Below are 15634 nucleotides of genomic sequence, written 5' to 3'. Positions count from 1 at the left end.
ATACGAGTATATGCATACTATTTATTCATGACACCTTTTATAATTTGGCAAAGCAAATCGTGCCCAAAAGACCTTGCGAAATTCTTTAACACTAAAACCTGGAGACAAACGCGCTCCTCTTAAAAGAGTCTAAGACTGGAAAAGTCACTTTTTTGTATAGATGCCCTCTGTGCTGGTTATTTTGCCAACGGCTTTTCACGGGTTTGCCACGGCTTCAAGATTTCGCAATGGCGCATAAATCGGATCAGAGTCTATAGCGATGGCCAGCTACATCTTTCTTCAGTTATCTTCTTCAGAAATTATCCTGCAATATATGACCATGCAAAATTTGATCATAAAAGGGACAAGCTTGAGCCTGTGTATCCACCAGGACAGACGCTTTGGTGTTCGAGTTAGGAATTGGCTCATGAATTTGGGGAAGTCTTGATCTGCGGCTAGTCCTACGTGATCAGAGCCAATTCTCCTTCCAACTTTTCAGTCAAGTGGATCCGAGGCTTCATGTAGACAATACGCAGGCATCGTTGGCATATCTCCAACGCCTACAAGCCAACTATGTGGCTGCGGAAAGAACAGATCTGGAGGTAAGCGAAATTTCTTATCAAGTTTAGAAGGAATGAGATGCAGTTGCTGGTTAACTTGACAACAGAGCGCAATCCATTGGGCCAAAATATGGCTGTCATAAATGACATCGTCAATTAAGTACCTGTACATGGATTGAATATAAAGAGCAAGGACGGCGAATGGATCAATTGCAATATCCTTCCCTAGACAATCTTTTCCTATTCATAAAGAATCTAGGGAGGTTTTTTATCACTTGGTTTATCGTGCCCGTAGTTTCGAACCTGCATACTTTAGAGTGGTAGTCGCGCACCATCCTATTCGGCTACGGCGGTCGCAATATGCCACTCTAATGAAATAAGAAATGAATAGTGGATTTTACAGTAAAGAATTCCATATTTACTGGTGAGACAAAATTAAGCACATGCGTCCTAAATACTTCTAGTGATGCCATGGACGCAAGCGGTCAAGTCCAGTTCTTGATCGGTGGTTCAATATATTATCATATGAGCGAAATTGTTTTCTTGTTTATTTTATTTATTTTTCAATACAAAAACTTTAGTTTGAAATATTTAGACAGATTATAAAATTTCTTTCATTAATATCAAGACATAATTAAGTTTTTAAAGCACATAAATATTTGAGTGTTCAGCAACACATCAAAAGGTCATTTCAAGCAATTAAAAGAAAAACGAAGATGGCACTAGGTCTTGTCTAACCATCTAGAAAATGTTTGAGGGTAAAGTGGGAAAGTTATCACCTGAAAGAAGGTCACATATTAGTTAGAAACACGGACGCGCTCATGTACACATACAAAGATAACGTGCATAGCATATGAAATACATATTAAATGACGAAGTAATGAAAAAAATATAGGCTAAAACAAGGGAATCCAGGTTATAGGGAAATAGTGTCAGGAGATGGTAACTCTGGGCAAATCCCACAACGGATCTTAATTTCTTCATACTTGTCAGCTCTTTCAATTAAAGGCTACAATTTATGCCAAACAAAGGAAAAATATTGATATAAACATAGAGTGAGGAACGAGACAATGAAAAAAACAATGGACTAAAATAAGGATATACGAGCTATAGGAACACCTTAATGATCTCAGCTATGACAAAATTCAACCATACATATTAAGGCGGGTCGATTTAAAAATCGCTCATTGCTCTGTGAAAATCGTATTCTAGGGATCAAAATAAGAAACTTTGCCGAAGGAACCATACCTCTAAAACGAATTCTGATGTCCCCCAATTTGGGTCGAACGAAAAATCCCACTTTGACCCATTTAGAGTGCTCCAATCGAGTCCAAATGTATGACCGACCCCCACTAACTTTGGACGGCCGATCCACCCATGCCAGTGGCACACCCCCTGGAGCTCCCCTGGGGGGTTCCCCATACAATCATTTCAAAATATCACCATTTTTGGCCTTTACATGAGAAAAGAAACTTAAAAGTTCGACCCAAATTGGGGGCATCAGAATTCGTTTTAGAGGTATGGTTCCTACGGCAAAGATTCTTATTTTGATCCCTAGAATATGATTTTCACAGAGCAATGGGCGATTTTTTTGCCTCCCCACAAAATACACTAAAAGTTCGACCCAAATTGGGGGACATTAGAATTCGTTTTAGAGGTATGGTTCCTACGGCAAAGTTTCTTATTTTGATCCCTAGAATATGATTTTCACAGAGCAATGGGCGATTTTTTTGCCTCCCCACAAATCGACCCGGCCTAATACATATCCTTCATAGTATACTTGACAATCCTTTCATTTGCCTTACACACCTACACAAACTCACAACTGTGGTTTAAAAATATTTCCTTAGTCGACCATCTGTCTCTTCTAGTCGAAATAGCAGCAATCTTACTTCAACCAACCCTCTCCTTCCATTCTTCCGCTCACACGCCACTTGGCACGCTGCCAAAATCTCAAAATTGTCCTAACCTCAAAAATGAACCCACTTCATACGCCATTAAATCTCAACTCATGAGCGACCTCAACGTATTTAAGGCGGGTAGAGGTAGAGCTTATTTGTTGGAGTAAAATGAAAAGGTGGTAAGCAATGGAACAATGAAAATATGTGGACGGAGGGGGCCGTGAAAAAGCTTAGCATTAGTGGCAGTATGAAGTACAATGTATGAAGCAGTCAGTCAGGTGCATCAAGCTACATAATAGGGGAACACTCCAGTGATGATGGGCATGTTGAAAAGGTTGGCGCGCGTTTTAGGTGTCCATTTGAATGTGTGGTTGTGTGCCCTTGTGTAAGTGGCTGAAATAAGCTTTGTGTGCAGTGACGGCTTGGTGTGCGACCTGCACGATTGGGTAGAGTCGTTGGCAGGAAACGTCATGCGTTTCGTTCCGTTCCTACAGAAAGAAAACAGCCGTAAATTATATTTCAGATGTTTCCACGCAATTACTTGCGAAGGCACAGAAAGTGCTACCAAGCAATATTATTTTTTGTGGAATACATATTTATTTACATATTATTGTCCACACATATTAGATGCCTTGCCGAAATAGTGAAGGACAGCCAGTGGGAAGATGCAGCCTTCCAAAACTAATGCAAACATTTTAATTAGATATACTCGTACATTTTTATATAAATAGTGGTAAAGAAAATATGAGAAAAGCTTTTAGAAGTAGCCCGACGCCAGTCTCACTTGAAGATTAATGTTTTCATGTTAAAAGATGAAAAAAAAAAACCGATAAAGTAAACAGTCTTTTAATATGTAGACCCCACTAGATGTGGTTTTAAATAAAATGTGCAAAACTTTGGATTCTTTCAGGTTGCACTATTTATATTAAAACTACAGGTCTTAGTTTTTATATGCGAAAAATGGCATCATTTAATTATCCACCATAAGTACGTATACAGGTAAAATCCGACAATTCATGGATGCCTAATTGTTGAAAATGGCGAGATGTAGAAGTTGCAGGTTGTTCATCAATACTTTGCCCTACACACGACGTCTCATCATATCGGCCTATATCCCTCCTACCCATTTTGTCAAAACTATTGGAAAAACTACTTGCCAAACGCCTGAACAATATTATTGAGCAGAAGAATCTAATATCAGCGCATCAATTTGACTTTCGCCCAAGACATTCGACAATCGATCAAGTTCACAGGCTAACTCAAGTTATAGAAAATGCCTTCGAAAAGAAAAAAGTGTGCTCGGCTGTCTTCCTAGATGTATCCAAGGCTTTCGATAAGGTATGTCACGATGGCCTTCTCAGCAAAATAAAAGAACTATAACCAATTCAATATTATAACATTTTAAAATCCTATCTATCCGATCGTTTCTTTCGAATTAAATATGACGACACGTATTCTGACCTGAAAGAAATTAAAGCTGGTGTTCCACAGGGTAGCGTTCTGGGGCCTATCCTTTATCTAGTTTTCACATCCGATTTGCCTACCAATCAGAACTGCGTCATAGCAACGTTTGCAGACGACACCGCTATCTTGTCCGTTGGAAATACACAAATTGAGTCAACTGCAAATCTTCAAAAACATTTAAACAGAATCTATGAGTGGACAGTTACTTGGCGTATAAAACTAAATGAAACCAAATCCGTCCATATTGATATCACGTACACTAAAATAAGATATCTTCCACTATATATAAATGGAGTGCAAGTCCCGTATCATAACACGGCTAAATACCTGGGTATGACTCTTGACACCAAACTGAGATGGAGTTCTCACGTAAAGAAGAAAAGAGAAGAACTCGATATTAAATTCAGAAACATGTATTGGCTTATGGGTAAAAGACCCGCTTTATCCATGTACAATAAAGTACTTGTGTACAAGCAAATGCTAAAACCAATTTGGACGTATGGGATACAACTATGGGGTTGCTCAAGCTGCAGCAACATACTTCAAATCCAAAGGTTCCAGAATAAAATTTTGCGATGCACTACTAACGCGCCCTGGTATGTACGCATCAGCGAACTCGAACGCGATCTCGGCATAGAACCAGTTGCCGTCGAAATTAAAAAAAAAATGCCCTATCTCATATAAATAGGCTATCTCATCATCTTAACAGCGAAGCCTCAGCCCTCACCGATCAACATAAATGATTTGAAAGGCTGAAACGCAAAAAGCCGCACCACCTCGTGCAGTAAACAACTCCTTTGCAAGTTTTGTGCAAAGCACCCTCATATTAATTGTATTATACAAAAACCGAAGAAAATTGTTCTTATTTTTGTTAACTAGTTACAATAAAAGTGAATACAAAACAAAAAAAAAATACTTTGCCCAACAGCAGCAATTTTCTGAATCGAACGCCCAGTTTTGGGTGTGCCAGTCAGTCACTTTTCTATCCTCGATAGAACCAGTTTATTGAAACTCTTTTTTCAACCTTTCATTTGTTAGGACCATTAGTAAATACAGAGCGTCATAATGCTTATTTCCACAAAAAATCACGAATTTTGCAATATCTTTTTCCTACCGTTTTTGACTATTTTCATAGTAAGTAGCAGCAATTTGAACACGTTGTTCTACCAGGTAAAATTGTGCATCTGCCTACTTGACAAATGTTAAAGATGATAAGAACGAAGGTATGGTGTGGGAATTATTCACTACTGATATCTAGGCATCTTTTTTGAAAGACTCTTTATTTACTAATGGTCCTAATGCATTGCGCAACAAAAACCAAAAAAATTCTACACACACGGAAAAATCAATATATTCGTGAAACTAGGGCACAATTGTAGTAAAACTCCATATTGTTGGTAAATCTTATATTGAAGAATTACCGTATTTGGCAAATCCATTAAAGCCACAAGAGGTTGAACTCAAGGTGGCGTACTTTCTCCTCTTTTGTGGACTCTAGTCATAGATGAACTTCTCCACAAACTGAATAACCTAGGATTTCACACTCAGGGTTACGCTGATGACCTAGTAGTTTATGTATTAGGCTGGCATGAGGAAACCATTTCGGATCGCATGCGGCAAGCCCTTACAATAGTAAACAAATGGTGCACGGAGAAAGGGCTTTCCATTAACCCATCCAAAACAGCACTTGTACCGTTTACTAGGAGAAGTCCGACCTTTAATGGAACAACACTTCAACTCTCGACATAAGCGAACTATCTTGGCGTCAGTCTTGACAAAACGCTTACGTGGAACTCCCATATTGAGGGAGTTACTTCAAAAGCCACAAGGGCATTCTTTGCCTGTACAAGGCTTTTTGGTAAGTCATGGGGACTAAACCCTAGAATGACCTTCTGGACATTCACCACAGTTGTGAAACCCATAGTCACTTATGCATCCTTAGCCTGGTGGCCCAAAGTCAAGCAAAGAAAGGCAGCAAACGAATGAAACAAATTGCATCGCCTGATATGTGTTGGTATTACAGGGGCTATGAAAACATGTCCCACGGATGCATTGGGTGTGCTCCTGAACATACCACCGCTTCCAATTCTAATTGAAAGGGAAGCTCGCTCGAGTGCCTTAAGATTAAACGGTATATCTGAACTTAAAAGTGGGGATATGAAAGGACATTTAAAGATCTTAGAAGGTTTCCTACATAGTCCCATTCTTCATAGGGATGATATACTATCACCCAAACCAATACTCTTCAGGAACTTCCAAGTTATAATTAATGAACGAACAGACTGGAGAATTAACTCTATCACTTTCAAACCTGGCTCCCAGCTATGGTTTACTGATGAGTCCAAATTGGAAAATGGTAGAACAGGGGCAGGAATCAATGGGCCTAAATTCAAAAAATCGATTCCGATGGGATTCTACCCAACAATATTCCAGGCAGAAATACATGCCATTGAAATATGTGTGAGAGAATGCCTTAGCAGGAAAATGAGAGGTACTCACATCTACATACTTTCAGATAGCCAAGCGGCTCTAAAAGCCCTTCCATCAACAACTATCACCTCTAAATTGGTAAATGATTGCCTAAACCTTCTCAACACGTTAGGGAACCTCAACATAGTAACACTATGCTGGATTCCGGGACATGAAGGACATGAGGGAAATGAAATGGCTGATGACCTTGCAAAACAAGGAGCAAATATGTAACTTGCTGGTCCTGAGCCTTTCTGTGGACTGACAAAAGGCCACATTAATGAATTCCTTAGGAAACGGGAACAAAGAAAACTTGCCGCACACTGGCTAAACTGTGCCGGTCAGCGTCAAGCCAAACTATTCCTAAGTCCCAACAAAGGAATATCTGACAAACTTCTCTCACTAAACAGAGTAGATCTGCGTCTTTTAACAGGATATATTCCGAGTCACTTTAAATAATATTGGTCTATCTGAAACCAATGTCTGACGCTTTTGCGAAATGGACATAGAAAGCTCAGAACATGTGCTTTGTGAATGTGCTTTGTGAATGTCCTTCGTTGGGCAGACAGAGACTTCACCACCTCGGTGGTATCGTAGTATCTCCATGCAATCTTTGGAACAACAAACCCAAAATTGTGCTAAAATTTTTAAAAAGCCTAAAGCCTAGGGTTACAAAATAGGCCTTTCACAATAGATCAGCTCTGATCGCAGTGCGTAATGGCCTTCTAATAATAATAATACCGTATTTGACCTCCGGTTTCAGAATCTTTATTTGACCTTAACGCTCTCAATTTCTTCTGTCAAATTTACAAGTGTCAAATACGATTAACGAACGACGCTATTTGAAGAAATTATAAATGTTCCGATAGGGTGCCATCTGGTGTTTAGAGAGGTGCGGTGCAATACATTTTTTGGCTTACATGGGGACGTATTCAAATTTTTATTCTAAATTAATCAAGTTAGAAGAACGAAATTAGATAATCGAGTAGTGGACATATTAGACTTTAAAATGTATTGTTTTCAAAAATAAATATTAAGATTTTTGCAACGATATTCAAAGTTTAAGTACTGAAAGGACATGTTCAATACCTACTCACCCGTTTGCTCCATAAAGTTTAATTGTTTCAGTTCTAGAGTATTTCCTCTATTATTTAACATTGTAGTTCTACATATCACTGATAATAAATAACAGAATAATAATTCAAATATTTCAATATTTAAAACCCTTTTAAAAAAATTCCGAGTGAAAAATTCAAATTAACTGTCCTACAGTGACAGTCCTACAGGGTCCAACGGTTTTATTGTAGTGCAGATAAAGAGGGAAAAGCGAGGCAAGTTTTACAATGTACAGAGAGAGTAGGTGGGAATTAGTATTGAGAATGCAAAAACGTTTATCGTAAATGATGTGAACTGACTTTCATTCCATTTATGGATATCTTGAACGAAAATCGAGAAGGGAAGCAGAAGCAATGCAATAGCAAGCAGAATATCTACACCGTTCGCCAATTCAGGTCAATAATGGTTGGGGAAAACTTAAGCCACTTACGAGCTCAGCTGTCGGCATTCAACTTCATGTACCGCGCTGAAAGCTGAGAGCCACAGCAGTGTGTTCCTCGTCACCAGAACGACCTAGATTTATATTTCTTATAACAACAGTCACATTTAGCAAACATTGAACTTGGCAATATATGAAGAAGTTTTCGACTAGATCTAATAAGATAATGCCAGCAAGAATAATATAACTCTGCAGAATGAGCTAACAGCGCCGTTACAACTAATTCTGTTTTTGAGTGTGGAGCAAAAATAAAGGATTAGGCGAAATATTCGAACGGTGCCAATTTGGAGACATAAGTTGAGAAACGATAATATCCCAACCTGATTGCATAAGTGCCCGTATCTTAGCACAGCGAAGGCATTTTCCAAATAATTACCGGGGGAAGTGGTCAAAGTGAGGCTGATTCTTACTATATGGAGTCCAAATTAACTCGCTTAGGAGCTCCACTACTAAATAGAGATTTACAGCTTTGTTTACTTTGGAAGATCATTCGCCCCTCTCAGATACATTAAAAATATTATAACCTACTGCCTTCCTTGGACAAATACTTGTTTATATCGGGTGATTTTTAAGCTGCATGAGAACAATCGATATTGATAACTATGGTTTGGCAGCTGAAAACGGCAATCTATGTTGATATTTGTGTTATCATGAATCGTTTAACGCCAGAACAATGCTTCCAAATTGTGGAAAGGTAACATTTTTTTATTTTTATGCGAATTCATAAGAATCAAAAAATCGAAAATCCATCGCAAATCGAATTATAGAAAAACATGGTTAGGCGAATAGTTGACAATGTTCTAGTGCTCGCAAACCTCTAGTTGACTACAATTACAACACATTCAACTAATTTCGTCAATCGATTAACAGAATATTTAGGAACGAATAATAAGGACCTAGCCGATGTATCAGCAAGATTAAAAAGAAGCAAATGCAAATGCATTGCTGGCGGCCGCCGTAGCCAAACGGGTTGGTGCGTGATTACCATTCGGAATTCACAGAGAGAACGTTGGTTCAAATCTCGGTGAAACACCAAATTAAGAAAAACATTTTTCTAATAGCGGTCGCCCCTCGGCAGGCAATGGCAAACCTCTGAGTGTATTTCTACCATGAAAAAGCTCCTCATAAAAATATCTGCCGTTCGGAGTCGGCCTGAAACTGTAGGTCCCTCCATTTGTGGAACAACATCAAGACGCACACCTCAAATAGGAGGAGCAGCTCGGCCAAACACCCAAAAAGGGTGTACGCGCCAATTATATATATTCTCCAAACCTTACCAAAAAACTAAAATCCGCACTTTTAACTCAAATGTAAAATCTGTTTTATTGGACGGCTGCGAGTCCTGACCAATATCATAGGAAATAGCATCTAAACTGCAAACTTTTCTAAATCGATCTATAATAAAACAAGCATGGTTGTCAGACATCTGGATTAAAACATTGATTTACACAGACAATGCAATCAGATCATTGACTATGTCACTTGGCGCCTCTTAATCGGCGCTTAAGCAAACAATAATATATAATAATAAGCATACGGGGGATACGGTACACTAGAAAGGGCTAGTTTACTGGGGCATATTGCGTTCTGGATACTGTAGCAGGTTAAACTCCTACTTATCCAGAATCGACCCCGACATACTAAACATATGTCCGGCATGTGAAGGCACCCCGCACGACACTAACCACCTTATCACATGCCCCATCAAACCTGTAACCTGTAACACCTCTCTCCCTCTGGACCCAACCCGTCGAAACAGCTAGTTTCCTGGGCCTACCGTCAGATGAGCTAGACGAAGACGACCGGTGATTAGACTACACTGACAGCGCAAAGATACTGCTACAACAACAACAATAATAAGCATACTTGTAGTAGACTCAAACGTTCCGTTTGAGGTGTTTGGCTTCTAATTTGAAGAGGCTGTCTTGACGTTTTCTTACAAATGGAGTAATTTCAAGTTTGAAGCCGGATGCCGCAGATGGTTTTTTCAGAGGCATAAATGCACTCGTTGGTTTACCCTTGACTGCCGAGGGCCAACGGTTATTACAAAAACGCATTCCCCTTAGTTGATATGTTTTGCATGGGACGCTCGCACAACTTAAGTTCAAAATCACTGTCAGTTAGAAATTTATATACTCGTATACTTCAAACTTACTCCGAAAATTCCAAAAAAAAAAAAAAAATTAAAGCTCAAATTTTGGAAAAACTTTTATTATAACCTGCTTAAGTGACATTTTCGAGTTTGGTGGAACTAATTGAAACAAGTAACCAGCGATGAACGGTACTTTTTACTTTCCATTGCTTTTTTCTCTTCCGTGCTTAGTCTCTAAAAAAATAGTTGAGCTTTAAGAGGTAACCTTCTTTTATATGTAATTGGAAGGATATTTGAAAGAAAAAAAATATCATCGCAGCATCCTTTTTCGGATAACAGGATGACCCTTCAGCCCCCATTTCATGCACCATTACCACCATTTGCTTGCATGCATTTGTCATCATCACTTACTTACCAATTGTTTTTGCAGACTAGCAGCGTCGCCCATCAGCGGACCAACGCTCAGCGATGATTGCTCTGTATCTTTGCGTATAACCCATTCGGTGAGCTCGCGTAGCGACAACAACAATGCATTCCAATGCTCTGAATTCGACTCCAAGCGATTCCTGTGAGAGAAAAATAGGAAGGGGAAAGATGAGAGCGAAGTAATTGCAATAAGCAGAGGCGCTTGTTAGTGCCAGCAATAAAAAAAAATGCCAATAATAATATAATTTGGGTAAAATGATGCGATTTATTTGCGGGAGTGCCTAGAGTGTAGTGGACGGAGTGAAGAGCTTGACGAAACATTTGGTACTTACTTTTTTGGTTAGCAAAAATATATAAAGATATGCAAATTGTAGCCTTGCGATGAAATTTAATTTGCTGCAATAAAACGCGTGTCAAATTTACTAAGCAGGATACAAAGCACAAACAAATTGGGCAGTTTGCCATTGGTGTCCCATTTAAATTTTCTAGCAGATTTTGGTCGTTAAATTTTATATTGCTGATTGTTAAGTATTATTATTTAAGTATTAAAATTTTTGGCAGGAGTATACATATATATATTATATATATATATATCATAAAAAATGAATAATATAACAAATTTATTAATTTCAAAATTTAATTATGTTTTGTTGAAAGCTTTTCTGTAATAATAAGATTATAGTAATTTTATTACATTTTTTATAACTGCATTAAATTTTGCGGAATTTGGATAGATGTAAATGTAAAATTAAAATTATCGAAGTCACATAATTAGTATTACAATCTAATTGACAAGTACTGAAATATAGTATATTTACATAACTTTTATATTAAATGTTAAAAAGTAATAATTTTTCACTAAAAACGGTATGTTGTATTTGGCTCATCGAGTTTAGTGCAATAAAATAATAAAAGAAAAATAATAAAAACAGAGGCTTCCACAATTAGATGGACCTACAGTTGTATGCGGCCTCTGACCCGGATGTTTTATGAAGAGCTTTATTCAAAGCAGAAATACACTCGGAGGGTTGCCATTGTCTGCCGAGGAGCGATCGCCACCAGAAAAACCCTTTTTCTATTAATAGGTGCTTCGTGACTGGGGTTTCGAACCTGTGCTCTTCCGAATGGTAGTCACACACCAATCCATACGGCTACGGCGACCCTCCCTCTCTTCCTCTTTGCAGCTTCTCTGAGATATTACTTTTGTAAGTTTTAAGCGTTTCTAGTGTTAATTTAGGCAAATTGTTCTAACTCAATTGTCACAAATGTACAGTGGAAAGGCTTTGTTTCTGAAATAAATAAATCTTTTTGTGATTCATTTTTAAAATATTCTTCTTATTACCAATTGTTTTTAAAAGTTGACAAAATGAGAGGGTTTGTACTAAAAATTATTGAACGTAGTTAAACCTAAAACTTCATTTTCAACTTTTATTACTAGAATACTTTTGGATTTTTTTTAATAATATAAATTTGTATATTTTCCACTAAATATTAGCAATTAACAGAATAAGTATATTAGTTTTGCACTTTTTTGTACGATTTATCGAACCAATTAAGTACTTTCTCTCTTTGATAATTTTTTTGCACTGGCATATTTTTAGAACTTTGTACTGCAAAACTACACAATGGCTAATAGAATAAATTTTTTTCTATAAAACTGTATTAAAAAAATAGCACTAAAACCTATTCTGCAAGATTGAATACAAAAATTTACTATATCCCTTATACATAAGTTTTTGTACTAATTTATAAAGCTTGTAATACGAAAATCATTGTTAACAAAAGTTTAGTCCATAAACGATAAGTGAACTAAACTCGCGAACTTTACTAACACAAACCAAGAATCCAATCGAGTCAAGAATCAAATTGGATATAAATAGTGCCCCACGGGAGGCAGCCTAAAACCGCCGCTGAGCTACTATAGAACGTTTTGCGCTCAAAGTTCTGACTCAAATTTAAACGGTACTTTATCACTTTAAATTCTAAAGCAAATTGGCTACCGTCAACGTCAGCAGTAGGTTTGGGATGAAAATGGAGAGTTATTGTGACAAGTGATCAATTTTTTAATTTTTTTTTTTAATTTTTTTTATTTGTTTTTTTTTTTGCCGGGACAACTAGCAAGTGCAGCACTCAGACATTAATTAAGTCCATTGTACTACACTTGGACTCCCTTTTAATTTTCTTTAAATCTACCCGATCTCCGAAGAAATCTGAGTAGATCTTGTGGTGCCAAGGAGTCAAGATGGTCGCTTTTTAACACATCAGTGCCAAAGATTTCAAACCTGATTCGAACGAAGGCGGGCCAGACACACAGGAAGTGGTCCGCCGTCTCATCCTCCTCTTCACAAGATGGGCAGAGTACACTGTCTGAGATGCCCAACCTTTCCATGTGCTTCGCCCACAGAAAGTGGCCCGTCATCAGTCCAACCAGCCGTCTGCACTCCCCTCTGCTTAGTGACAGGAGGAATTGCGACAGTCGATCGGACATAACAGGTAACATCAGTTTAGTCCATCTGCCCATTTGCTAACCGTGGCTGTGATGGACACAGAAGGGAGTGGCAAAACGGGCTCTGGGCCAAAGAAGTTGGCCTCAGAGACCATCTTAGCTAAGGAGTCAGAGGTCTCGTTACCCGCGATACCCACGTGTCCCGGGACCCATGTTAGCATCAGGCTATTATGTCTACCGACATAGTTCAGCATGGATTTACGGGACTTCACTACCCCTGATGTGGTTGGAGGGCTGTCTAAGGCCATAAGCGCAGCTTGGCTGTCGCTGCAGACACATATAGATCTACCTCTCCATCGTTTTTCCACAACAAAGATCATCGCTTCTTGAACTGCATACACTTTCGCTTGAAACACAGATCCATGCACTCCAAGAGCAAAGTGCAGTTTTGTCCCGTTGGATTCCACGTATACCCCAGAGCCGGAGCCATGCTCGGTCCTGGAGTCATCCGTAAAAATGCGAAAACAGTGTTTGCCGGGCTCATTTTCTGAGTCTTCCCACAACTGAGCCTCTGGTAGCACTACACTGTATCTCTTTTCAAGTACGACTCTTGATGGCATGGAGTCAAGGGGCATGTAGAGAATCGTTGGATCAACATCCATGCCTTCTCTGTGTTCCAATGCCGGACAGGCAATTTTGTTACTTGTGTGAAAAACTGGCTTACGAAATTCCTCAAAACATAATAAGCTTCTGACTCTCAATCACGTTCCCATATCTTATCTCGTTCAAGTCACTTACAACTTTTCTGCGGACATCGATTGTGCCTCGAAAGCTTTTGTTAGATTTTTTTGGCAACATAACTACATTAGCGTGGTAAGAAACTTGCTTTAAATAAATTTGGAGGGAAATATATTTGTAGCAAAGCATATTTTGAAATGCGAGCAAAGAATTAAGATTAGAGCAAGAAATTGGTAAATGTGTTAAATGAGGATCTCTTCTACTGGCATTTGCAACAAAACACCTTATTTAGCTCTTAGAAGGTTGACGTTTCTATAAAATATTCGAAGGCGTTTGAACTTGTCTTAACATTGCCTCTTCTTATCAGCACATAATGAGCAATGTGAGAAATGCTGTGGCTCTTTATACCTCATTCTAGCAAAAAACAAAATCATTGTGTTGGGTGTTTGCATTGGTATTGTGTACGTCACACATACATATATACATTTCAATGGGAAAATATGTAAGTTTGTCATAGCTTTGTTTAACATTCATGGTATTCTTCTGTTTTCCATCGAATTTTTCTTATGAATCTCATCCTGCCATCATTTTAAGCCGCTTTTCCTGGATATGTGTTTTATGGTGTATTATTTTGTTGTTGCTGCCATTGTTGATGGTATTATACCTTGTTTGGGCTGTAATTAAAGCTGCTGATGTTGGCGATTATAATGACAACAATCAACTTGGCGGAACAATAAAAAGACAACAATACAATTAACACTGCGCTAGGCGCGTTAGCCATTTCATTTTGCGTACGTGTATGTGTGTGTTTCTGTTTTTGCTTCACATCAGTGCTTTGCCGCTGAATGTCATGCGATTTAATGCTTTCATCTATGCATGCGAATGTGTGAGTGTATGTGAAAGAAAGTGGATACATTTACCATACAATTTTAAACAACTGAAACAAGTTTTCAAGCGTATTTCACGTATTTTTTCTCTTTTTTTGCAAACTTAAACACTTAAATATTTGCAATTAATGTAGCATCTTTTAAATAAATCGTATTATTGGGTGACAAACCAGATCAAACCCCAGAAGGCATGGAAACGACCCTCGTAATATTTCAAAAAGTTTTAGTTATCACACTCCATCTCTCACAAATATAAATATTTGCATTTTTCTATAGAACTTAAATCTTTTTTAAATTCCAATCGGGCATATAATTAAATCCTAGTTTCTTGTGGCGTTATGTCAAATCCACCAAATCGTGCTCAAGTATTCCTTCCGTTGTCTACTATAATGAATCTTAAGTATATTTTTCTCTAGATAAATTTTCAAGTAGATTCGGATTTGATTCGTGCGTGCCACTAGAACATGAATACCGCAGTCAATATTGGCTCGTTAACTGTAATGCTTTCTGATATTGAAGATAGAATTCGGCAACTCATGGAATCAACCAAATCTGATGTAGATGGGCTACCTTCTATGCAATTGCCTACTCACTTTTATTAATGTTCTGCAAATATCTTCAACGGGGAGAGTTCATAGATGCCTGGAAAGTAACAACCATTAGTTCAGTATTCAAAAGTGGCAATAAAAAAACATTGACTTGAAATGTGGTAATTATTCACGTCCAAATTATCCAAGGTTTCAAAATTATTTGAACGTATAGTGAAAGATATTTTGCAGTTTATCGTTTTATCTCTGTAGATCAACACGATTTCATGAAAGGTAGACCCACGGCCGCCATAGCCGAATGGGTTGGTGCGTGATTACTATTCGGAATTCACAGAGAGGTCGTTGGTTCGAATCTCGGTGAAAGCAAAATTAATAAAAACATTTTTCTAATAGCGGTCGCCCCTCGGCAGGCAATGGCAAACCTCCAAGTGTATTTCTGCTGTGAAAAAGCTCCTCATAAAAATATCTGCCGTTCGGAGTCGGCTTGAAACTGTAGGTCCCTCCATTTGTGGAACAACATCAAGACGCACACCACAAATAGTTGGAGGAGCTCGGCCAAACACCTAACA

The 15634-nt window shown here is 38.2% G+C and overlaps 1 protein-coding gene across 1 annotated transcript in view; it reads right to left on the bottom strand.

The window, feature by feature from the left end:
• The window catches only part of LOC128866397 (dystrophin-like), a 101806-nt gene that overhangs the window by 22515 nt on the left and 63657 nt on the right, over positions 1-15634 (bottom strand). The window contains exon 3 of the mRNA XM_054107136.1: positions 10436-10586. Within this exon, the coding sequence (XP_053963111.1) occupies positions 10436-10586 (151 nt within the window). The remainder of the gene's footprint in view (positions 1-10435; positions 10587-15634) is intronic.

The sequence above is a fragment of the Anastrepha ludens genome, chromosome 2 (genome assembly GCF_028408465.1).
Source record: "Anastrepha ludens isolate Willacy chromosome 2, idAnaLude1.1, whole genome shotgun sequence".
Taxonomy (NCBI): Eukaryota; Metazoa; Arthropoda; class Insecta; order Diptera; family Tephritidae; genus Anastrepha; species Anastrepha ludens.
Note: the sequence above shows the minus strand (reverse complement) of the source record. Positions and strands in the feature narration are given on the sequence as shown.